Here is a 27860-nt window from a genome sequence, read left to right as displayed (position 1 = left end):
CTATAAAACAATGGTAAAAAATATGCTTTAATATTACATTATAACTTATTTTTTTAGTTATATATTAAAAAAGATAAAACCAAAATAAAATTAACAAAATTAAATAACACAAGCATTTTTTTTTTGCTCGACCTTAGAGACTGTGGACTAAAGGATGTCGTTACTTCAGCTTAAATTCAAATCATCAAGCTTGAGTTTTTGTGAATATTTTAATAACCACAACTTGTATACAACAGATATTTCTTCTAAAAAAATTGAACATTCAATAATTATCAATACAAGTTTCCATGCATACAACCACTTGAGACTTACATCTTCAATACCACTTAGTACACACTTGGTTCTTTAAATTCAATAGTATCTTACTTCCAAATACTCTAAAATACAGATATAACAGGCCCCCACCCAGAAACCAATAATGGGTCTTGAGTGTTACAGATGGTATATTATGTTTCTCAAATTTTCATTTAACTTCTATGACTAGGCACACTTAGTTCAACAAGAAAAACTTTCTATGGAAAAATAGAAACTTTTTCTGACAACATAACATAACAAAAAACTCAAAGAATAGGAAATATTAGACAAAACTACTGCTGAACAATTTGTATTTTTTTTCATCCCTTTAATAGTGAATTACAAAACTAAACATATGCACTTTTATCTCTGCAACGGTACTTTAATATTTAAATGTTTTTTTTTTTTTTTTAAGTTTATTTTAGTTTTTTGATACAACATACAAATTCAGAAATATTTATAAAAGAGGGGCAACAGGTTTCAACAGCATGTTTGGAATGTGAGCCGCACTCTTGGACCATGCCAAGTGCGACGCTTCAGTTACACACGAACGCTTGCCGAGCTGTGCAAGGATAAATGCTTCAACACTTAATTCTTTTTTTAAAAAATGGTCACTAGCATGATTGTCTAAAACAGCTGGCAATATTGTAAAAAACTATGTTCCCAATAAGTCTGCGAAAACAACATGGAACCCAGCATGGTTTGAAAATGTGCAGCACAACTGCAGATGTAAAACATTTTAGGAGAAATCCTGCCAAGATTTTTATACATAAATATGGTTGAATACATACATTCAAGTTTTTAGAATTAGGAGCATATTAACAGAGGAGTTGAAGTAACCGGGCATCACTTTGCAATGATTGTACAGTATATATATAGGAATATTACGTGTAACAAAAATATATATTTTGATACAAAAATGGCATGTTGGAGAGCAGGTTTAGAGTTCTTATGAAAATATTTGAGCAAAATTTATTTGAATCCCGACACCAATGAGGCCGGACTCCTCCAAGCTACTGCAGACAGGGAACCTTCCAAACAAAAATATAATGAAACAATAAAATAAATAAATTTTGTTTTGGTTTACGGTAGAGAACCAAGCTTTCCCATTTAAATTCCCCATTTTCACTAGCAAACTTTACAGCTATTCTCAAACATGGGGGGGAAAAAAAACCTGACGTTATATCAGAAATACTACTGTAGCAGCACAGAACTTCTGTTTCAAACCAATGAGGTGCTTAGCAGACACTGCAGCTTACGTGCGCCGAATGAACAGGCAGACGTGGAAGAAACAGCGACTTTGAGAGGATTGAGTTGGTGGTTGGTAGAACCATAATGAAGAGCAGACAACCAGGAAGACTAAATTGCAACATTTTAGTGGAAATACTAATGCCAAGAAAACTAAGTTTGGCAATAACAACACAAAACAATTCACATATTCCAAGCTTTTGTCGAGTGGCTGATATGCTTGTTGAGTTGAATAACTCAAATTTTCTCTATCATGCAAGCAGCACTTCTATGCTGCCTAAAATATCCCAGAAATGCCTTAAGCATATTCGTATTAGGATGATTACTACAAAATGTTCCTCAGAAGTTATGACTGCAGTATGTCTGTAGTGAGACCAAGTGAAGATTCCCTGCAAAGCTGTTACATTCAAAGTGTAATTATTTATATTTTCACAATGTTAAATACACTTAACAATGCGGTCCATGCAACTTCCCCAGAGACTTTCGTTCGTATCCAATGGAGTGGGATTTGCCCTACCTTATGTGATAACGCAGTTTTTGTGATTATTGAAGGTCTTTTAGAGAACTGTATTGAGATTTGGTACTAGTTTATGCTTGAGAAGAATTTATACATAAATTTGTGAATGTGACTGATGGTATAGTAAAGGCAATGTGCAATATAGATGCGTGGCTATCTAAAATACAAATATAGAAACTAGCAATGTGTGGCAGTTGCCTAGTCACCAAATATCAAAGCTTACTGTGTCGCTTGGCCTACAATTAAATTAGTTTTCTGATAGTTTATCATTTTATATAATGTAGAACTTTTTCAAATGTCATATTTTTCCTGCACCAAGGGCATTAAGTGCACATTAAGAGCCACCTGATTATCATGGAATGTAGGAAACACAGTGAGCTGATTTTAGTTGGTATTCACGTCAAACTATTATATTTCTATCACTAATTGCGGAGTGTTGCAAATAGTGTTGTATTAAGCCAAGATCTACTCCTGTGTCACAAAGTGACCCTGTTGAAAGGATTCAAGGTTTTAACCTTTTTGTATTACTGTACAGGGCCTTAGCTGTCCCACCTTTCAAATTACTGTTCGGATACACAGCACCAGATAGGCATACATGCAAACAAGCAACTGGAATAAGTGTGCTGATGTCATACGAGTAAAAAAAAATCAAACTTCCAATTGATTTTACCAATTCACACGAAACAAAACGCATATGAGAGCTCGTTACAAATTTAAAAGTTGTTTTCACGAGAGTATACAACAAACATTAACAAAGCATTTAGATTTGGAGTACTTGCTGAAAATAAACACTACAAAAAAAAAATATGGCTATTCAATAAGATTGAAGTAAAGAGTAAGTTTTGTCAAACATAATATGTCTTATTTTAGCAATAGAGTAAATAACTTAGTTACATTTCTAACTGTTTTAGGGGGAAAAAACTTAACTTTTCAGCCCTAGCTCTGTGAATGAATTTATGCCAGAAGTAATTTAAACAACACAGAGCTGACACACAAAAGACACACTGACAGAACACTGATAACAGCCTTTATCCTTGCACAGGCAACACAAATATAAGCTACATACAAATAAAGTGATCCACAAACTTATGTGAATATTATATATGCATCTAGGACAACAACGTTAACGTTCCTGAATGCAAAACAATTCAGTCGAGATTACATTTTTCATGTTTGCTGATTTTACTGCTAAAAACACTTATCAGAAAAGCGTGGAAAGAGACATTCTGTGATACCTACCATGAATGGCAGGCCTGTTTGCCATGACACGTTTATTAATGCACAGCGATTGTCATCAGTACCTTCTTCACACACCAGTCCACATCAAAGCTGAATACTGCTTTCAACCAGAGAACCAGCACACAGGCCACCCAGCACTATCGACAGTTCTACAAACATAGGCTGCTGATCTGGCAATTCCTTCACGGAACAAACCAACTTTCCACTGATGCAATCATTCGCACCACCCAAGGGCTGTGGGAGGACGTCGAGATGTCACGAGGCATGCAGTCATAGTCGGACTGAAGGTCATCCGTATCTCTGCGATCCAAATCATTTAGGTTCGAGTCACAAGACAATTTTTGCATAGCCTACTATTTTAGGACTTTTCACAAGAAACTTTTTCATTGAAGTTTCTAGCTCCAAAGCTAACTAAATTGCAATGATTTGAATTTTGGCGCTAAGTTGATAACAGATAGTGTACAACACAACTAATACTGTTAATACTAATATTACAAAAATTTTTTTTTTTGATAACATGATACTAAATTTAGGCAACAGCTTTGAAAATATGAAAACCGAACTTTGAAGTAAATGGTTAATTTTATTTCTTCAAAATGAATGCATTAAAATTTTTTTCTACAGCACTAAAACTTTTATACTGCATTTACATATTCTACTTGCCACTAGTGACTGGCCTTCGCGTGTTCTTCCTCTAACGCAAAGACTGTTCACATTCGCGAGTGTTCAGGTCTCAGAGTCGAGAAGAGGGGCAACGTGGTTGTGACGACACTGGCCAAGCACTAGCTAACAACTACTTCCAAACTATCATACAGTTTCAAAATTCAAACTCTTGAGAATTACTCCATTCCATTTTTCAAAATATAATAATAAAAAAACAAACACGGGTTCTCAGAGCTCTCGTTACGAACTCAACAGTGACTATGTAAACACTGAGTTTGCTATTCGTTAACCTCGTCCGGCCTCCGACTTGTTCCAACCAACCGCTCTGGGCGAACTGCGAGACATCGAGTGAACCAACTATACATTTACCTCGTCACTCGCCTTGCAATTCGACTCCCTATTCCTGCGAATGTGTCATTGAAGCTTTAAATAACTATCAAAACCCACATGTTCTGGTTATCAGTTAAAAAATGTATGGTTTTCCAACGGGTAAATCATTGTTCAAGTGATAAATTTGAAAACTTTGGTTTTTGTTAATTATTAATACTGAAAAAACATTCATACCAAAACACCAAATGAACAGAAATGTAAATAAAATAAAAAGGCTTGGACAAAAATTTTCTTACACAAAAAGAATAATTAACAAACTTCAATTACTATGGTATATCCAAATGTACTTCCCAATTTATGCCTTTACAAGCCAAATAGCTATTACATGTGCATTGCAGTCAAAGAAATTTTTTTTTTTCCTGGCCAGAAATGAAAAATGAATAAATAGTAACTAAAAAGAAGGAAAACTGAACAGAATAAAAGTACATTTGAAGTGTTGATGCAGATTATACAAACATAATAATCAATGAGAACTACACTTGTGCTTTACTATAAAAAAAAAAAAAAAGGTGCATATCCAAATGCAGGGTTGGGTGAAAACCAAAATGTATTCAAAACAAAGTATTTTTAATTTCCGCTTAAAAAAAAAATGGATCATTCTGCATATGCAACAGTTTTCACACTTCTGTCAATTTCCACGCAATCCACTTATTGCAAAACATTGGTTACTGGCACACTACACATTTCATGCCAAAAAACTTGCACTAGTACGGAATTCCACAAAATAAAAAAAAACATGAGATCATTCATATTTTTACTTTTTTCTGCATTAATTAACAACAGCAGGATCACTATGAGTAGAAACAAGTACAAGAATTTCCTTAATTTTTGACAATGTACATTCTTAAATTACGACCTGGCAGTTAACATACATGTTGAACTACTCGTAAGCAGCGATTCACCTCAAGAATAATATTTTCATTCTGAAAGGAAACAAAAAGTGTGTAAGGCTTTAGTTAGTAGGAAAAGTTACATTTCAACAATTTAGCATGTATGACATTTACAAACACATTAACAACTTGGAGAGTTTCCCTGTGCTCGTCACGACCGAACGAGAGACTGAACTGACGAGCAACAATCCAACTTCAATTTCAAAATGATTTTATTTTTTTTTAAGGCTACTTTGGGAGAAAAAACAGTTGGCCGTGGGATCTAATATCAACAACACTGCTTCAGGGAGTAGCGAAGTCATCGACAACAGACACGTCACAAACGAGCCGGACCGGAAAGAGACAGATGAAGAAGCGACAGAACCACCCCAGCGCGGCCGGGCCATCACGCCCAACCGACCCCCCCCCCCCCCCCTCCGGCCGGGAGGTCCCCGATGCCAGCTACACCCTACGACACACCATCAGTCTTAAGTTGTTTAGAAGTAGGCCTAGAGCAGGGTGGACCACCATTACACGATATTGCTGCTACTGTGGACACGGGACAGCTACGGGATATGTCACCATAACAACACAACACTCACATCAACTAGTACAAAACAGATTATAGACTCCAGTTAACAACAACCAGTGTATCTGTCTCTTTGGGAAACTGTTACGTGAATCAGCAAAGATGTGTTTGTTACTTTTGGACTGAGTATTAAATGATGGCTCCGACTTCGGGGCACTTTGTTAACAAAGAAGTGGCTTAAAGTAAGCATGTGCTGAAAGCTGACCCTTGTTCGCCGCGACACTTCGGAGCTCCTATGACGACGATGTTCTTCGCTCCACACATTATCATTAACATCACTCCTACACACACTACTTCTGCTACTATCATTATTTTAATTAAGCTCTACTAAATTACACTTTACTTACAAATGGCAGCTATAGTTTGCACAGAAATATATTTCTTTCAAAACAGGAATGATAATACTTTTTATATATAAATGTGTATAAAATTAGCAACAACTAAAAATTATGAACTATAAATGCAATGAGTTAAAATAACCTCCTCTTTAAGACAAAAGAATACAAAAGCTGCCAACAAATATTCAATTACAGCTACACCACTACTAAATATGACAAAACTGACGATAACATTGCCCAGCTCACGGTCGGACAGCAGAGCCTGCACCCCGGCCGTCCCATCGGCTGTCCCATTGTGCAGCGGGACACACAGCAACAAAACACACTAAGTAGGCGGACTAGAAAAGTACAAGACCATATTTTACACTGCAACACCGATATCTTCACATTACATTACTTCTTAATAACACATTCCAACGGAGAATGACTTCAAACGAAATAAAACCTGATGGGTAAGATGCCTTGTACAATTAGCTAGCAATTATGCTAACATGTTATTACTTAACCAAGGCAACTGCACATACAGTCATACTGCTTTAATAAATATAAAAAATTCACAAATCTAAATGTTATATTGTAGAAAAAATTACTCTGCTTCTCTCACAAGAAATAATAATGGCATACAAAAATCCAAACGGACACAATAGGCCTAAACTACTAGAGTAGAATGCTCCTTGCACTACACGACTGAACGTCTTCAAGCCAACACACAAACTGAACACTTAAGTACAATGATAAGTACATTCAAGTACGTCCATCGCTTGGAAGTTCTCAAGCTACGAAAATTCTTCCAAGCATTTCCATCATCACCTTGTTAAAATTTAATTTATTAAATACACTAAGACAACAATGACAACAAGACAATATTTTCTCAAAGCTTAATGAATTCCATAAAAATACAGTTATTGGCAAAGGACTGAAACACTGGTGAGCTTGAAGTAGGCCCACATAAAAATACAATGTTTATAAACAATTACTTAGTATTTAATAATAATAATACAATGACATGACACAAGAGGTTAGGTTGACAAGGCTGAGTGCATCAGGGAGGCAGAACAACGGTACACAATGATCACAAAGTTTTCATCTCTCATTTGTGCGATAAAAACACCTTGAGTCAATAATTTAGACTTATAAAAATACCATTATAACTATGATTTTTTGATTCACAATGGAAAATTTAAAACTTGAAATCAACGGTGACGACCGCGGCGGGGCACGGACGCTGCACTCCTCCAGACAAACAAAGATCAGAAAAACCATGCAGAAAACAATGCTGCTACGAATATGCCGCATTTCAAAAGAGAGCACGCCCAAACGAACGAACCGACCTACGACACGTTATCACTTACCAGTAATTGTGAACTAGTTAATGAGTGAATCCATCCATTTATTTCGGACATTACAACCTTATAAAATTTTCAATAGGACACAATTTTTTTGTTGACAAACAAACAAGATGCTGAGCTGGATGAACAGAGGGAAGGCAATTCGAACGATCACAGTCTGTTGTGTGAGGACTGCCGAGGATGCACCAGCCGGGTCCGGCGCGACGGCGCGACGGCACGACGAAGCTCCCGACAACTGGGACCCGGGACACGCACCTCAGGTGGCAAATTAAACGGGGTCGATTGGTGCTCACTTTTATAACGGGCGCGCAGTGCACCTTGGTGTTTGGCTTCAGACTCGCACAACAACATGAGCAAAATGCACCAATAATGAGTAACAAGAACTACATCTCCCTCTCGGGTGGCAAATGTATCGACGGATCTCTTACCGCGCGCAACACCGTCCGACACTGTATCATGTTGGTTGACGCTACAAAGTGGACAAGACGAGATACGCAAAAAGCAGCTCCTACCAACTACCATTACAAAGCACTTCACATACAAAAGCAGGAAAAAACTACGTTATGTATATGCATATATAACACCTACTGCATTGCATGTTCCCTAAATTAATTGACTTGATTGACAACATCTGTAAACAGAGACGATTTAGGAAGGTTTCTTAGAAAAAATTCATCTTCCAACCTGGGCTATGTACTGAAAGTTCCATGTTTTATTTCCTTTTAATAAAGTATTTTTTTTTTTTTAATAATCATGTGACACTTCTGCAACTTTAAAAATTAAAGGAAAGATTTTTCTCCTTCCTTTTCTACTTCAATCAGTCTCCAATCAGTCTTGCCCATGTTACTATCTAAGTAAAGAGAGACATTAAAAACACTTTCCACTTACCAAAGTTTGTACTCGAGTTGTTATAATCAACATTAACTACAAATACACAAGAAAACAAACTATCTCTGGCCCACACAGTAGTACATAAAGCTAGTGCTCCCACGGGCGTGGCTGCAAACCCAGTACAAATGTTTGGTCACAGAGTGGCAATGGTCTGATACGTCAGTAACACACACCACCTCTGCTACTATGTTACCTCTAAATAAAAACAAATTACAATAACTTAAGAGTAAAAAAACAATCTTATCAATAAAAACATTTCCAACAAAATTAACATAAAACAAAGTAACTGTACACATTTTCTTTCAATAAAATTCAACAAAATGATTAGTTTCTAAAAACAGATAGATAAAAAAAAGTTATAATTTCAGCTTGAAAGGCAATCAATGGCAATTAAATAGTCTTCTTTTATCATATTCACATGCAAACTAGTCAACATAACCATAGTTTTCACGATGATATATCTTACAATTAGCCATTGCTTGAAGCATGCAACAAGCCTTAAACTCTGGCATAAACATCTTAGGATGCCTGCATTTAAAAATAACAACCGATTGCAATAAATTAGAGAAGAATAAATATTAATACATATTTAAAAACAATATAAAAATCCATACCACTGGAATTTGCTCAACTGATAGTAAATTTCTCAAAATATATTTGCTATGATATATCAAGAACAAGAGAAGGAATTAAAGCAGGGATAAACAACGTGGTTGACGACCTGAAAATTAGAAGAAAAAACACCTATGAACACAAATGTACAAAAGTGTTTAGGAACATGGCAATGTATAAAAACATGACCAAGAAATCAGTCATATTGTAAATGGTAAAATGCAAAAATAACATTTTGATCAAATTCTCTTGTCCTTATTGATAAAACATTCACTAAACAGTCCACCTGAAAAAAAATTAAATACATCCACAAAACTGCTTAGTGAAGCTAGCTTTCTTTCTTTCTTTAAAAATCTACCTACAACAGAAATCAAATACTGTTGTTACGTAAACACAGCACACCTACCATAAAAAAAAAAAAACATTAAATGCAATAAGTCAATCATATAAACACTGTTATTGCTCTTAACACAAAACATTTTAGCAAATTTAAAAAATTACTCAGTTTGATTAAGCAGAGTACTGTTGTTTTTCACATAACCAGGCAATGGAAATAAATATCACCATAGCTTTACAACAAAAACAAAGACACATAAAACAATAAGATATCAAATGTATAACTTAAATGTTACTGTGCAGGTGGAAAAAAATGTGACCAAGTTCTTGCTACCCTAGTACAAAAACTGGTAGTTACGAAGGCATAGAAGAGTTTGACTAGGATGTTTCGATACTATTCTGATAAACAGTATAACAAAAGAAACTGTCAACTAACAGCTTGGTAAACAAAAATCAAAATCGTCTTTGGAGTTCTGTATATAAAAGTTTTTTTTTGTTTGGCAACATGTGTGGATTGTATCAGACTAGGATACAATATACAACATCCCAAAATGTGCATAGTAAAATAGATCATATCAAGAAAAAGGTGGTGATTCAAGAAATTGTTTCACTGACTTTCTTTTAAAACTAGAAAACATGGCCCAGGCACCAAAACTGTTTCACTAATAAAATCACTTGCATCTACATTGATGTGAATTCCCTGTGGTTCTTACAGATTCTTCAAGAATTGGTCAAAACGACAGACTCCTACTGGAGCATATCAATTATGCTACACATATATTAAAAAAAACATACGAATAGTGAAGAAAACATTTGCAAGCACTCAAACTCTTTCACATCTAACCGTTACAAAACTAGCCTAGCCACCTTTATTACCACAATTGATGACATAAGAGACAGTCAGTTGATTGAAACAGTGGAAGTGGCAATAGTAAAGATGAAGTCAAACACGATTCCTTCAGAACGTGAAGATGGCTAGTCGCTGAGTGTTGAAGAGAGTTGCAACAATATTAATCCTCCGACTATTATTACAATAAGTAAACAAATGATCAGTCTGTTGTTAAATAACAACAAATACGTTTAGAGCGGGATATGTGTTCGTGGACAGTCTACAGCCCGATTGGGGGTACCTGGACGTAGCGATAGATGTACAGACGGTAGTCCTTGCTTGCCAGAACAACGGAGCCATCATCCATCAATGCTACGTCAAAACATTGAGCGTGCTTAACCTTGGATTCCAATGCTGACACAAGCTGACCGTCTTGGGTGAAAATAGTCAAATTGAAATTATTGTGATTATCTGCGATAAGAATTTCGCCAGCGGAGTTTATGCCCACACCTATGGGATAGTTGGTTATGCCTTCACCTCCTATCTGACGCAAGTAGGTACCTTCATAGTTGAAAACTTTGACGCAATGAGCCCTATTGTCACTGATAAAAATTTCTTGTTTGTCATTAACAACAACTCCATTTGGGAATTCGAGATGCTTGGAACACCCAAACTTTTGCAACACATTTCCAGATTGATCGAAGATAATTACACGCATAACTTTGCATTCAACCACAACAATCCGCCCTTTGCTGTCGACAGTTACACCTCGTGGATGCTGAAGAATATTGGCTCCAAACTTTCGGACAAACTGCCCATACTGATTGTATATTTGAATCTGATGCGTGGGTGATCTCTCTGTCACGATGATGTCACCAGAAGTGCGAACAACTGCCACTCGATTGGGGTACAGCAGTTGTCCATCACGCTTGCCACATTCTCCAAACTGAAACTTGAAGCGACCCTCTTTGTCAAATATTTGAATGCGGTGGTTATTGGTGTCTGCCACTATGATGTCATTCTGGGCATTGACGGCAACGCCGCTGGGCTCTGTGAACTGCCCCTCCATCACGCCAAACTCTCCAAACTTGCAGTGGTATATCATCTTCTGCCGCTTGATCTGCGACTTGGGTGGGAAAATGGCAGTGGACATCAATTTGGAAGTCAGGTCCAGCATGGAGTCTGCAGTGGTGCTGGATGAGAAACTGTAGTGATCTCCACTTCCATTCTGGAAAATGCTCTCACCACCACCATTTGACCACTTCTCGTATGGGTTCATGCCATTCAGGCTTAAATCGCTAACTGCGGTAGAAAATGGTCCTAAACTGTTGGCACTACTGAATCTCTTGGATATTATGTTTGATTCAAATGGAGATGAGGAGGTGCTTGATGATGAGAGCAACCCATTGGAGTAAGGTCTTTCCAAGACACCGTTCAAACCACCGCCGTTAACACACCCCCCATTCAAACCAGTTCCATTCACAGAACCGTGCAATGCAGTACCGTTCAGACCGATGGAACTTCCATTCAGATGAACCGAACTGTTGACCGGGCGAGCGATAGGCGGCTGCTTGCTCGGCCCCACTTGGAGCTCCGAGCTGGACGAGCGAACATAACCAAACGTGTTGCGCACACCCACCTGTATTGCCTGGTAGTTGGACACAAACTCCAGGTCACAACCAGCCTGCAAACTTGATTCAGGATTATAGTTCATGAATGCTTGTAGTTTTGTGTCAAAAAGTCTTTTGCACATCAAAGTTTCGACCATACTGGTATGTTTTATGATTCGTTCAAAAAAATCGCAAGTTCCGTAAATCTTCTCCATGGTCTCCTGGGCCTTCTGCCCCACCACGTTCAGAGAGATCTGTTTGGCCGAGAACACGCTCTCCAACTCTTTCAGCAGCTCCTGCTTGCGCTCCTCAATCATGGACCTGTAGAACTGGAACGTTTCGTTGATCTCGTTCTGAGCCTTGTGGTACTGTACCTGCAGTCGACTGGACGTGTGCTCCAAGTTCTTCAGAGAGTTGCGGATGTCGGTCGCCTTGCTGCGGGTTTCCTGCAGCGTCTGCATCATCACTTCCAGCTGCTTGGGTCCCACGTCGCTCAAGCGATCGTAGTCGTGCATGCCGCTCGGGTGATCGGCCGTGCACTCCTTGCAGATGGGGACGTTGCAAGAGCGACAGAAGTACTTGACCTGCTCCCCCTTGTGTCGCGAACACACCACCACCTTCTCGCCGCCGGGCTTCGTGTCGTCCTTGCCGTTCTGCGGCTGTGCGTCTCCCAGAGAGTGCACTCGATGGCCCTCGAAGCAGTGCATGTACTGGTGCGCCATCATGCACTTGGCACACAGGAAGTTGTCGCAGTCAAAACAGCGGGCGACCGCGCCGGTGCTGCGACTCTTGCATCCGGTGCACCAGGGGAACTCCGCTGCCTTCTTGCAGGCGGTCTCTTCCTTGCAGGCGGGACAAGAGAACTGACTGCCCCCGCGCTTGTCCAGACACGACACACAGACCGTGTGGAAGCAAGACAGCAACTTCACGTTGGCACGGGTCTCGCCGCACACCGTGCACTTGAGCGCGTCGTGTCCGTGGCTGCTGGAAGGGGAGGAGCTGTTCAGAGACAGAGGGGAGGTAGAGTCCAGCTCCGCGTGGTCCACCACTGATCCAAATGAGTTAGCTCTTGGCAATGAGTCCAGCGACAACGCAGGAGATTCCATCTTCAATCAACTCTCATTCCTGAAAAAAAAAATATATCATTTTTGAGACCTTGTTGATTCAGCAGTATTTTACCAACACACATAATTTAATAAATTGCAGAATGCTTAAGAGATCAATCAACTATTGTTTGTTCACCTAAGCTACATACAGCTATCTCTTTAGTTAGATATTTCTCATTCCAGAAAAGCTTAGTTTTAGCTACATTTAGCTACTGAAATACTAGTGTACTAAAGAATGTCACAACTTTAATGTTAACATCTGCAAGGCTGGCTTGATATTATATCTCATTTACTGCATATATTCAACAAATAATTACTCAGATTCATAATAAAAACTAAAATCGATATTAACAGTTACAAAATATACAAAGTTATTCAAATGTTATTTCTAAAAAAAACCAATTCCCTTTTCATAATGGAGCCTTTACAGTCATCTACAGCTAATTATAGAATGTCCAGTAACACATCACTGCAAATTTGTTAAAATTGCAGTAAATTTGCTTAGGTTACAATGCAAGAAACATGATTTTCATTTCTGGCTGACCTCAACTTTTATGCGTTTGAATCTTGTACAATTCATACTTCCATATATTACATGTTACTACCTACAATTGAACTTTCAAACCACAAATTTATGCACAATCAATCAACTGACACTGGAAACTAATGAATGCAAAATAAACATTTATTAGGTTGGTAGACCATGCTTAAAGATAAAATTTGTTGACTTATTGTTGAAATTAAAAACAGCAGAGAAAACATGTTCTTGTATTAGTTTTTTAATAGTAGTACATGTATATGAATCGAAAGCAAAAAAAAAAAAAAAGTGGATGAAAATGTGATGATCAGTAAAAAGAGCATGACACATAACATTAATACTACAGAGAGAAAGTTAGAGATTATAAGGTGATCAGAAAGTGGTAAATCATATGCAGCCATGGGACGTGTGTACAATTTAAGTTAACAGTATTGGTCATTGTTAAGGACAAGGTGGAAAAAATAAATTAAAATGCTGAATGTTTTGTCAGTTATTATATCAAAGAGGCATTAACGAAATTGAGTGATTACTGGAAGAGTGGGTTTCGAGCCCACATAAAAAAAAAAACCTTGTCCCTTTCAGTGATTCAGTGCAAAGCAAGCAGTTTGTTTGAAGACTGGAAGCCATGCACAGGCAAGGCAGTTACTGATACTTCACAGTTCCAAGCAAGTAAAAGTTGGTTCAACATGTTTAAGGCTTGAGCTTGATCACATAGCATTAAACTGACTGCTGAATCTGCTAGCGCCAACTAGGACGCTGCACAAGAGCTTGTTAAAATATTTTCAAACCTTGTTGAAGACTGAGAATATTCTCATCAAATTTTCAATGCAAATGAGACTGTATTATTTTGGAAAAAACTGCCAGCACGGATCTACATGGCAAGAGAAGGGACAGTTGTTGCACCAGGGCATAAGGTGACTTAAGGATAGGCTAATGCTACTTTTTGGTCTATATTGCGGTGCAAATATAATATTAAACTTAAATTGCACGGAAAACCAGTAGGTATTAAATGCACAATTATATAAATATTCAATATAATTGGATATTGTATACAGGATAGAAACATCATGCCCAAATTTTAAGAATGCCTAGTCATGTTTTTGTTTCAGTAGTATTCTAGTGGCTGTAAATAGCTGGCAATACCCCAACTGCCAAGAAAAAAAAAAAAAAAAAAAAAACACGTCCTTACAAATTAACTGCAACCTGTGCATATTATCGAATGCAGACCCATAGCGGCAATGGCACAATTGTGACAATGGGATATGGGCTCCCATAATGTTCCACTCCATTTGGGCAAATTTTTAAAAATGGTAAAAAGCTAGCCATTTCTATCTCTTGTAGATAGTGTCACTTTCAAATTCTGAGTTTAATAAGATTTAAAATATCTTACTAATAAATAAATCATAGAAATACCTTCAAGAGTTTTAATTAAGGGAAAACAGACATCAATTTTTAAAAATATCTTTGAGAAATAATTAATTAAATAGCCATTATCTCAAATTTTCTTCATACTTCATACAATATACAGACCTATTACCGTTAACAGTTTCATTATTAGTTTAAATACGCAGTTTCCTAATAATGTAAATAAATATACCCCATCGCCTTTTCCTCCATAAATATATGCGAAGTAGACTTTCTCACACAAAACCATTTATTTATTAGTACAGATGATATTGACCAAACGTGGACAACAATGCTGTACTTCTCACAAAGCACTATATAAAAAATATAATGGAGCACAGTTAAAAAATTACAACAGATATTTTTAAAATTTTCCATAAAATTAAAAATTATACAAATGTCGAATATTTGCAAAGAAATAAGATGCCAAATGTGGTTTAGTTATTTCGTAAGTGACATCTGTCTCATGCTGCAATAAATAAACGTGAATAATATCCTACGCTGTGAGCGTGTGTGGGTCGACCTAGTGTACACCATGGTCTGTACAAGTACAAGGTCACTGACTGTTCCCGAGCTATGCCCGGCAGTGAGTCAACACATGTAACCAGCTCAGCTGCAGCCACAAGGGCGGAGAAGAGCGCTGTGCACGTGTGGGGGTCGACCTAGTGTACGTCATGGTCTGTACAAGTACAAGGTCACTGACTGTTCCCGAGCTATGCCCGGCAGTAAGTAAACACATGTAACCAGCTCAGCTGCAGCCACAAGGGCGGAGAAGAGCGCTGTGCACGTGTGGGGGTCGACCTAGTGTACGTCATGGTCTGTACAAGTACAAGGTCACTGACTTCCCGAGCTATGCCCGGCAGTAAGTCAACACATGTAACCAGCTCAGCTGCAGCCACAAGGGCGGAGAAGAGCGCTGTGCACGTGTGGGGGTCGACCTAGTGTACGTCATGGTCTGTACAAGTACAAGGTCACCGACTGATCCCGAGCTATGCCCGGCAGTAAGTCAACACATGTAACCAGCTCAGCTGCAGCCATAAGGGCGGAGAAGAGCGCTGTGCACATGTGTGGGTCGACCTAGTGGGAGTCATGGTCCGTACAAGGTCACAGTGACTCCATGCTCCCTGGCCCAGCGCGGCGGTAAGGCAACACACGGACCAGTAGGAGGCTGTACGCGGGAGGGAGATGGTTGCCATGGCAACACGGCTGTCCTGCCAGTCAGGGCGCACAGTCTCTCAGGCGTGACCGATGAAACATGCTCTCTATGGAGGTGCGTCGCCGCTGGGTGCCAACCATATGTTCTATTGAGCGCGTATGCATCACGGGTAGGCTGTTACCGACTGACAGGATGTCAAGTGTACTAAAAAAAAAAGTTTTCTAAATTGTTTTACAGATTACTACTGTAACTAGTGTAATGAAATTTCATTTGTTGAGTGACGAAGGCCACTGTTTACACCTTCTGCTGTTTCTACCTTTGTTAAGATAATGAACTCTTGGACGACTTAAATATGATATGCAACTAGTCAGAGAGTGAGACCTTTTAGTCACTTTTTGCGAAACATTTTTAGTCACTTCAGACTAGTTGCACATATTTTAAGTCATCCCCAGTCCATTATCTTATGTAGGAACTGTAGAGTGTATAAATATGGAAACGGACATAGTTTGGAGTACGTAAATAGCTGATCAAAGTCTAAGGATTTTCTAGTTATGAGATTATAAAAAATTCCGTCGTATGAGAAAAATGTGACGATTTGAATCAAAACAGCCTAAAGACCAATAACTGACGTAAAATGTTTTATATGAAGAATTATTAGTACCAGTTCCTTTATTGTTTTGTAAAATATTTTGAAAATATCTATATTTTATTATTATGAGTAGGGGCAGGAGATTCAGCCGCTTGATGAAATAAAAAGAAAACAATTTATACATCACATAGGTACGTATGTCGCTTCTGTTGGATGCAAATATATAATTTAGTTATGTTATTTTATCGACCACTATAAATAGTATCCTAAACATTTAAACTCTCTTACCCCCCCCACCCCCCCACAAACAATTATGTTCTGGCCATGGAATTTACGAACCTACAATATGAAATTTGCGAAGCCCTTCATTTTTAATATGCTGAATGTATTACTGGATTATTTTTAGCTGAAAAGAAAAATAAGTCATAATGTGTCAAGACTAAAATCCTTTTTAACATATAGTTTTTCTGTCTCAAATTATTGTCAATATCTCTTAAGGTTAACCTTCTATTTACTGGTTTTAAAAACGTCCAGCCGTACAAAGTCTGAAGTAAACAGTACATTATTAGTCTCTTCCTTGTCCTAAGATAAAGAAACAGCACATGCGTGTGTATGAATGTTCCAACTGCAGGGTGTAGCCAGTCATAGCCACACCTCCAGTGTCATTTATTTATGGAAATATACCATCATTAAGTATATATGTTTATGACCATTTAAATATAAAAGAGCAACAAGTGACACAGCAGAATGGAGTACATCCACAGTTCAGCGCCTCACATTAAAAATTATTTTTGGTGGTGCACAAAAAAAACGATATTGTTTTATTACTCGTGCTAGTCTTTCACTTAAGCAAATCCCAGATTACGGTTGAATACAAACAATACAGTTTCAAACAGGCATTATTTACAATTACTTAATAAGTAGCCTAGCAACTTCAGGAAAGTACACCAACTCAGCGGGTCTGCACCGCCACTGCAGTGTCCACGCGTGTAGCATGGCGCGCCCTTGGTCTGCAGTGTGAAGCAGGTATTCCAACACACAACATAAACCCTAACCGTATGCCTAGCTCACTTTACCACTCCAAAACCCTTAAGATAGGCCATGACAAGACATTTCAGGGAATGGTTTTTGGTATCCGACCCATGACCTCTCTGTTGTCCAAACTACAGCGCATGCGCAGAGCTGACTGGCAGATGGCGGACTGCGCCTGGCGCCATTAAATCGTATATATTCACTTTCGCGAACATCGCGGGACCTACGTAGCGTATCGGTGTGCCAAATGAAACTTCATGATGGCGAAACTATCCAGGGATGCAACTCGTACACATCATTGGTCAGAACAAGAAATAATGGCAACTTAAGAGATAATCAGATTAACAGCTTTGAATATCCATAGTTCTTTCTGCATATTCTTCTACATGGTCAAATGCTTTGTAGCCATCCGTACGTCCAGCCATACATTTATACACGTACTTTCAACACACTACCTCACATGTATTTACAAGACTAATAGTACCCCAACACGCTTATCTTTAAGGAGGCGCACACAAACACAACGATGGTTTGGCCAGCAAGATACCTGACGCAACGCACTCACTGCCACTCCATCCAAGACAATGTGAGCTTTCTTACAGTACTCGCCAGTGATGTGTTAACATCCAACCACGTTATCGAAACATTCATGTGTTCTCATGTTGCCAAAAAAAACATAACACGAAATTGAGATACAAAATTTTAAAACAGAATTTTTTTTAACAAAATAGTGGTACTTATTTCTCAGAGCTAGCCGAACAACAGGAGTACCGAACATGCCTCAAGACTGAACCTGTGACATTTCCCCCTGAGCAGGAATTATCATCGCTCGCGTTTTTGAGGTTATACTTCTTTAGGCGCGTTCAGAGTGAAATTCTATCACACTAGAAATACAATGAATTAAACGCGCATCACACAACGAACATGTTGAAAGTCCAATGCGCATGCATGCCGGAACTGCTATAACCACAAGCCAAAGTTGACAGGATGGCAGACCCACATGTGGTAACATGCACCAGTTTATATTAACTTTTGCGAACATCGGGGAAGTACTAAGCATATTATTGTACCAAGTAAACTTTGGTAGTGAAACTATCCTGGAATACACTTTTGAACTTGAATAGATATAAGATTAATGACAAACTTAAAAAATAAATAAGTTTATAAGTTATTAGCCAGGAAAATTGAGTTATTATAATATTATTATTTTAGTTTTTATCATTTTGTGGTTTTCTTAAGCATTACGAACGCAGGACTATTAAAAGCAAAATTAAACAGAATTTGCAGTTCAAAGTATCATTAAAACAAAATTAACCTGAACATTTAAATACATGTTATAACACTAGTGTATGCATATTTGTTTTTTGCTTGATCGACAGAAATCAGTATGTATATACTTCCTACATACAAACCTTAACCTAATTGAGCTGATTCAACATTTAAGATTTAACAGTAAAAATGTCATCACGAAATTATTTTATTCAACGTGGCTCCGAATAAACGTAGGTTAACAATTCCTTTGTGTCTGTACACTATGTCGAACGCTGCGCTTTCTCTACAATTACATGTTAACTAAATGTTATCAAAATTGTAATGCATACTTTTTAAGTGATATTTATTTATTTTTATGACTATAAATTATAACAAAAGTATTAAGGGATGGTTGTACCATTGTAAAGTTTAGTTTGTCACACCAATATGCTTATACATCCCCCGATGTTCGCGAAAGTTAATGAAACGGATGAGTCACGCGGATCCGCCAAAGTTGCGAGATTTCTGGGATTCCAACAGATGGCGCTGCCGAGAGCTACCATGCTTACACACCAAAAATGACCAAATATGGTGCACGCTGGAATAAAATGTATTGTTTTATTTAAGGAAATTATTTAAATGGCATAGGCTAGGACGAATTAAATTTTATAGGAATGATTCGTATTGGCTAAGTCTCAATATCCGGACTGAATATTTAGTTTTGTTCGTATAGGCGTTTTCTGAAGCAACGGTTAAGTCATGCATATTGATTAAAGGTTAATCATATTTAATATATGTATGTAATTAAGTTTGAATGCAGTTAAGGTTTGAAACTTGTGATTAGCCGCGCGTTGAATAAAGCCGAGGCCACACAGAAAGCTACGCTATGTTAGGATAGCCTAGCTCGCAATTTCGGAGACGCATGTTGATTTAAAAAAAATAATAATTTGGAGAATCTCACATCATTTGATGAAGCAGTTGTGTGAGGACAAAGCCAAATCTATGGATTATTTCACAATAAATACAACTCTGATAGCATTTCCTTGAAATCAAATCCCAGAAATTGCCCTGCATATCCTATCTTATTATCTTTGAAATATTTGTGCAATGGGAGTGCATGACTTGATAAAAGTTTTCGGACATACGCCATTGCTAAGCACATGTATGTCTTTAGAAGAAAACTACAAAAAACACAAATTAAGCAAAAAATTGCTGTTGTCAACAGGATATAAACACCACATAATATTTCATAACAGGAATATGGTCAAAAAACAAAGAAAAACAAAGAAAATGGATTACCAGAACAAAAAAAAACACAAATGATAACAGCACAAAAATATTGAACCCCTCATTTTTCCAGCCCCTACTCAGTCGCACCTGTGTTTTCGTACCATGTGCGTTTCTGCCTGAGGACGGGAGCAGATAGCAGTTCCCGAAACGTAGCTGGTTTCTGTTTTAGAAAACTATTGTTTGTTTCGTCTTTTCGTTTTGTTGTGTTTTTGTCTCGTTTCAACTGTTGTGCTGAATTTTTTTTGGGTTCAATATTTTTGTGCTGTCATCATTTGTAGGTTTTTTTTTTCGTTCTCTTCTGTTTTTGGAAAAGTATTGTGTTTGTTTCGTCTTTTCGTTTTGCTGTGTTTTTGTCTCGTTTCAACTGTTGGGCTGAATTTTTTTGGGGTTCAATATTTTTGTGCTGTTATCATTTGTGGTTTTTTTTTTTTTTTCGTTCTGTTAGTCCATTTTTCTTTGTTTACCATATTTCTGTTATGGAATATTATGTGGTGTTTATATCCTGTTAACGGCAATTTTTTGCTTAATTTGTTTTTGTCTTTTGTTTTTTTGTAGTTTTCTTCTACAGGCATACATGTGCTTAGCAATGGCGTATGTCCAAAAGTTTACATCAAGTAATATCCTATCTTATATATTCTTCCATCTATTTATTCCATAACAATGGATATTTCAATAAAATTTTCCGTCGACAGGATATTTATTTAAAGCTAACACAGAAGTACATCACAATTCCGCACGAGAACAGCCGAGAACCGAGCGCCCTGTGTTGTGTCATGCAGCTCGGTGTGTGTGACGGCGCGCAGAAAGAGCGACACCAGACTACCAGACCACCAGAGTGCGCCTGCTCGCGGACAAAGCACGGTCGCTGACCGCCAGCCTTGGGCCCAGCTGCAGGTCTGACGTCACCGCCCGCGAGCCACGCTCTCCGCGGCGTGCTGTGGAGCGTGGAGCGTGGAGCCAGGCCTCGACCGTCAGGCATCAGTGGTGGTGTCGCAGGGTAAGGATATGTGGTTGTCACATATGTTTTATACAAAGTTAAACATCATAACTTTGTCATGTTTTCCCGTATACCGCATACACGCAGTGGCGTAGCCAGGATTTGTGTATGGGGGGTGTTAAGAAGCATGCCCCCCCCCCCCCCGGGATTAAAAAGGGGGGGGGTCCGGGGTCCTCCCCCGGGCAAATTTGGATTTTAAGGTGTAAAATAGTGCTATTTTAGCAGTTTTCGGTACTTAAATTTAAATATTGTAATGGTAAAATTTTTATTAATTTTAATATGAAATTTGTTTGAGTGATGAATACGAAATTAATTAAAGATTTGGTTCCAAAGGGGGGGGGGGTGAACCCCTAACCCCCCCCCCCTGGCTACGCCCCTGCATACACGTTGCTAAGTCTCCGCCTGTGTCCTGGCTTGACGCGGGGGGGGGGGGGGGGGGGGGGGGGGGACGCGGGAAAGACGTCCTTACGAGCCATTTCACGCAGCATTCAGTAAGGCCTGTTCCACACACACATTCGGTTCCTTCCATTCGGTTCTTTTTCGGTCGCTTCCGACCAGTGTGAAACGGTGCTTCGGTTCCTATTCGGTACCTAATAGAAAGTTGAGAGCTCCGAATACTTCCTCAACACGAACAGGTTTCTGCAAAGTGCGAACACGTGTCCTGGGAACAGAAAGCAATCAACGCGTATACTCAACGCGCGGTTCAGCTTGTTTTAACCTGATGGCGAGTGGATCTCTATTTTTTTTTTAACAAACCAACCACTAGCATTTCTCGATTTCTGCAGTCTTCTTAGAGTACAAAGCGAGTCCTTTAACATGTAATCTTAGGGCATCTCCACATGACAGTTGATTAACCAGGCACATCCAGATGTTGGCTAGATACATACAGTCGGTTGGTCAGGCTAACACATCGAGCTGGTGGCAAGGTACGCCCCGTCGGTGACCATGCACATCAGTCGGTACAGTGCAATTTCTTAGCCTTTAAAATTCACCAAGCGATCTGGTTGGTCAATGATTCACGACGACTGGAATGATTTGCTACTTTGCGGCACTTCGACCAGTTTATATCCTGGCGAGAACATTCGGGAGTACTCGTGCGGCATGTTGTTTAGTCTTCCGTTCAGATGTTTCACTGGCCAAATTGCAATTTATTAGTATTACATTCTTGGGCAATATGTTTACTGCGCGCGTAGATTCGACATCGAACATATTTGGTTCGAATCCGAGCATCGTACCTATGCTCCCTGGTTTCGTAAAGTCCACTCTTCACTGCTTGATAGAATGCTTTTTTTCTTGTGTTTGGATTACCACGTAGTTGAGAAGTCTAAATGCTGTGGTAACTTTTCCTTAATGTAATTTGCAATGTCGTCAATTTCGTAAAAACCAAAGAGGTAACTATTTCCTGAATGTTCCCATCACTAATTCGGGATGAAAATCTTACAGTTATCTTCGCCGATATTCGGTGTAACATTATACATTTGAAAATCTGCGAGTCCAATACACCATTTGCCATCTAACTCCAGAGCTCCGTAGTGACCTGTCAACGTGTTAGAGACGTCCGACTACTTCTCAATATTGCTCACGACTGTTATAAATTTTTAGTTAGAAAGCGAAGGCACAAGTGACCACAGTTTGTTTGGTTAGGAATCTGTTCTTGTTTTGAAATTGCAGCACAGCGCTGTCCCACACAGGTACTTGTAAGTTCTGGCGGATGTATGCCACATCCTGCTGAAGTGTCGAAATTAATAATGGCACACACTCGTGTCGTTGGTTTGCTAGGTAAAGTACCTTGCATAAACACACCGCTGAAATGTGGTATTTTCAGTTAGCAAGCATACCTAATTAAATCTATACTGGCGAGTGGACGTTTTTTCAAAGAACTTGGGATTTCTTCACTCGTTTCTCCCTCATGCCTTGACCAAATTTGAGGCCGCTAGTAGAATCCTGCGCAAATTTTTTTTACCCATGGCAATGGCTTCCATGCTGTCATCGTGTCTCCGTGCTTCGTCCAGCTGTTTGCGCTGGTTCTTGGAAGTGTTAGCTGCCCGCACTGTACCGCTCGTAGCACTGATGAGGCCGCCGAGGACATACAATGCAATGCAGGTAAAAGCAAAGTAATCTCCCTATTGAGTGTGTGTGGTTTTTTCTCGATCTTTCGCAGACCTGCACCGGTCTTGCGCTAGTTAGCCTTGCTGGTCCCAGATCGACGAGTACACATTCCTAATTTAGTCTTAGCCTTCATGAGTTTGGATACGCCCTGCGCCACTATTTTTTTTTTTAACCAAGTCCTGCGTCTGACGATTTACATATCTTCGGCTTCCTTAGCTAATATCTTGTCATCTCGGTGCCTTGATTCCAAGTCCTCGCTGAGGGAATAAGCAATATCGTGCTGCTTGCACTTTTCGCCAAGAGGACAATAGTCGCCTCAAGCTAGTCGATGGCTAGTTTCATTCCTGGAAAATGTGTAGCTCCAAAAGCAGATTGTTTATCAGAGAGATTAAGAGTCCTGTACCGATGTGTTTTTTGTTCTTGTATCTTAGAGGCTTTGAACACAACTGAGCCGACAGTATAAATGTGTTTGCCCGAGCACATTACGCAAGACGACGAAGCCAGTGCGCGCGAATCACAACATGGCTCGATATTACCTTTTACCGTGCGGTGCATTATGGCCGGCCTGTCTAACTGTGGGAAAACGTGTGTTCTACTGAGTTTGCTGAAAGAACTGAACAGTCTTCGATTCTAGAACATGTACCTCTATTCTAAGTCTCTGAGACAATCAAAGTACCAGCGCCTGGCCACAATTCTAAGTTTGTAGAAAGATCTGAAGTATTTTCCACTTAATGATAATGTAAATGTGATGCCTCCAGCGAAGCAAGAGTGAATTTCGGGTTCGTTTTCAACGATGCCGCGTGTGAGAAGCAAGATATAAACAAGAGTGCTTTTCCATGGGCAGGCATGCAAAACTAGACTGCATTTACCTGCATCAAACATAGTCGAATTTAAAAACATTTGCTACGTGACAATTCGAATGTCAATTCGAACGCGACAGTTAAAATACTGTGGTAATTTAAATGTGTATATTTCACAGCATATTTAATAAATACTAAATAAAAAATAATTTAACCGTCAATGTTAAGATTTCTTACGTCTATGCACGTATTATATTTATATATTTCAAATTAAAATAATATTTAAATAATAACAAAAAAATTACTGACAGACTAGATGCCGACTAAACTCGTGCGCGCGTGTGTGTGACATCACTAGCCCAGCAAGTGTCGAATATGTATAGCAAGTAACCTTGTGAAAATGCACAAAGGAGTTCCAGTTAGGTAAAAAAATATATATATATTCTTGATTCTAATTGCTGTGTGAAATCCAGTTGCTGTTGCAGCCAATGTCAGCTAACGAGAAAGGAAGCTTGCTGCCTACACTCCACACTGGGGCAAGCCCGCTGACTAGTTGAGGGACGCAATATGGTGACGTCACTCACAATCGATGGCAGGCCGCGCCTTACCGCCGCTTACAGACCACACGGCGCCGCCTCCATGCGCACTTAAGGTAGGGTGACCAAACGTCCCGTAAAAACGGGATTGTCCCGTTTTTTAACAATCGTACACGGGGTCCCGAAAAAGTCTCCCGGGACGCCTAAATGTCCCGTATTTACGTTGGGTTGATGATACACTTCTGTCGCGCCTCTCCTCGGACCGTCTTCCCCTCTCCACGACAATTGAACTCACCCATTTTAGTTACCTTGTTTAATTATGTTTTTAAGTATGTCAGACATACTTATAATAAGTATTCACTGCAAAATTATTGTTTTTATTTATTATACGTCTCACAATTTAAATTAAATTACATATTCATAGGTAAATTGAAAAAGAATTATAGGTCTCAAATTAGCAAAAAAAAAAAAAGAGCGTGTTTCAATGATTACGTCTCGATGCAGGCCCCTCGGACCCCCCTTTAGCTGGAGGGTATCGCCCCCAAACCCTCCTTGGATGTGTCCCGTTTTGTCAAGTTTATGATTTGGTCACCCTAACTTAAGGCCACTGATACTCCACCACTCACTAGCCAAGGATACTCCACTACCTTCACACTAGTCATAACACTACCTCTCTCACATCCTGCCTGTACTCTGTCAGAACAATACTACCTCCCTCACACACTGAACATACTCTGTCCACGCTTGTACCATAAGCGTCGCACACAGTCTGGTCAATGGGTAAACCAACAATCCCATACCCCACACATATTCGGTACACGACTATACCACCGCACTTACACCATGCGCTTACTAGGACCATGGCTATATCAGCAACCCTCACGCTATACATTCTGTACATGCTACACCAGCAACCCTCACGCTATACATTCTGTACATGCTACACCAGCAACCCTCACGCTATACATTCTGTACATGCTACACCAGCAACCCTCACGCTATACATTCTGTACATGCTACACCAGCAACCCTCACGCTATACATTCTGTACATGCTACACCAGCAACCCTCACGCTATACATTCTGTACATGCTACACCAGCAACCCTCACGCTATACATTCTGTACATGCTACACCAGCAACCCTCACGCTATACATTCTGTACATGCTACACCAGCAACCTGTATTCTGTATTTAGTCCGTCCGTCAATGACTATATACCACTACCCTTGTGAAGTGTGTATACTGGGTCCAGCAGCTTTCGGACACACAGAGATTAAATCAATATATTTAGCCTGCTTGGCTTAGAAAATATGTCTTAAATATTAAACGTCCCATTTCCTCACCCTTGGTGGTGGAATTTTAAACTAATTGTAGCAAATATGTAAATCTTGAATTAGGCTTCCTTTGTTTTCTATTTAATCTCACAATCTTTTTACTAGTAAGGATTCGATTGTGAAATAACATACAAATTTTTCACAATTCATGATGATAGTATGTTACGTTAATTTTTACTATTTTCTGAAGAAAAATAGTACATTGTTATTTAAATAGCTAATATATACATATCATACATATAATAGCCTCCATTATTACTGAACTAGTAACTTTCTCCACTTTTCACAAGAGAGGTTTAGCTTTGACATTCTAGATTTGGGAATCATGAATTTTTGCGTTTTTTTTAAAAAATGATATTTACAAACTACATCGGTTTGTCACTAACCATAAATTAAAGGAAATTTACATTGAATGTAATGTCTCCAGGGAAAAGGTAAGAAGCGACGTTGCACGTGCAGACCTGCCAACATTCAAATTTAAAAAAATCATGAGGTCCTCGAAAAAATTTTCAGGCCCATAAATACAGGTTAGATATAAAAAACAACAAATGAGAATCTTTAAATTTAAGTGACATACCTGTACATATGTTACATGGTATCTGCTTCAAAATTTATTTCAACAAATTATAGGTTGCAGATTTAATTTAGTTGAACATAATTTAGCGCTGCCGTGTAGTCATCATGCAGGGCCGCAACTAAAAAAAGATGTAAAATAACATTCTGCTCGTGTAACACTATTATCACTGTTCACAGCAAAATTATTATTTTTTTATTGGAAGCAATACACTTTCACGTGTTAGTTGTGTTTTTTTTTTTTGTAGCGACATGTTTCACAATGTCTCCTCTTCCACTATGCGAGATATAGGAAAATCAGCACGGCACACGCTACAAAACGCAAAATTGCTTCCTTTACGTGACTCGAGTATTGATGGAAACTTGTTACTGTAAGCTTTCGTAAAACTTTGTTTTGTAACTTTTACAAACAAAATCGTGAGGAAAACTATTTTGGCGTGAGGGCGTGAGACGGACCTTGAAATCGCGAGAGTTGGCAGGTCTGCACGTGGGTTGAAGAAGTCCCGGGGCAGCAGGTCGCGAGCAGCCGGCGCTGTCCCGGACCTAGGAGCCACTGTATCGATCACAGCGCCGGCCGACTAGGGCTGACTCACCCTGGCTAGCGGCAGTGGAGCCACTGGGCCACATTCCCTCCCACGGCACGTGCTTCCAGAACATTCCCCACGAGACGAGCACACTGCCGGACACCTCAGTTCCGTCTCCAAGCTAGCAAGCACCAAGCCACACACTGGGAACTACAGAATATAATTGTACTTTTTTTTCAACCAGGAGCAATCGTTTGTGCAACAAGACTAGCGCCGGCCAATCATAACTTGGAACTACTCAACCGATATATATATATATATAATATATATTTTGATTTCTCACAAAAGTAGCGTCCGAAATTATATCGGTTAGAAAAAGCATGTAATTTAACAGTTTGCAAGAATACTGACCAAGGTGAAAATTGAAACTATGTTGTTCCATAGATCTAAGAGCAAACTAAACCCTGTAGTTTCTGAATTAGCACAGTGTAGTGTTGTCTGACCGCCAGGGGGGGGGGGAGGGGGTAGACTGACTTGCACTGAAGGCGACACAGGCCCGCGCACCACACTACGCCAGTGATGGCCAACTGGCGTGTGGCGTGGTCTCACCGCTGGTAACGCGCCTGTGTGGAACTTCGAACGGCGACCCTCCATTTTATAGTGCAATGTTCCATATACCATTCATTCACAATTTTTCATACCTGAAAAGTCTGTTGAAAACACCCGTTTTAGCCTTTTTTTTTTTTTCGCTGCCCTAAAAGTACACGTCATAGACGAAACCTTGGTATCTAAACTCGTATAGACAAGTGCGATGGCCCTGAAACTCTTGCAGTAAATGTCTAGC

The 27860-nt window shown here is 39.2% G+C and overlaps 1 protein-coding gene across 2 annotated transcripts in view; it reads right to left on the bottom strand.

Annotated features, from left to right (window-relative positions):
- Nucleotides 1-190: 190 nt before the first annotated feature.
- LOC134540994 (brain tumor protein-like) overlaps nucleotides 191-27860 on the bottom strand; it is a 66338-nt gene continuing 38668 nt past the window's right edge. For both annotated transcript variants that reach the window (XM_063384105.1, XM_063384106.1), the window contains exon 3: nucleotides 191-12899. In XM_063384105.1, the coding sequence (XP_063240175.1) occupies nucleotides 10445-12880 (2436 nt within the window). In that variant the 5' untranslated portion in view covers nucleotides 12881-12899 and the 3' untranslated portion in view covers nucleotides 191-10444. The remainder of the gene's footprint in view (nucleotides 12900-27860) is intronic.

Source organism: Bacillus rossius, chromosome 17, assembly GCF_032445375.1.
Source record: "Bacillus rossius redtenbacheri isolate Brsri chromosome 17, Brsri_v3, whole genome shotgun sequence".
In the NCBI taxonomy this organism is placed as follows: Eukaryota; Metazoa; Arthropoda; class Insecta; order Phasmatodea; family Bacillidae; genus Bacillus; species Bacillus rossius.
Note: the sequence above shows the minus strand (reverse complement) of the source record. Positions and strands in the feature narration are given on the sequence as shown.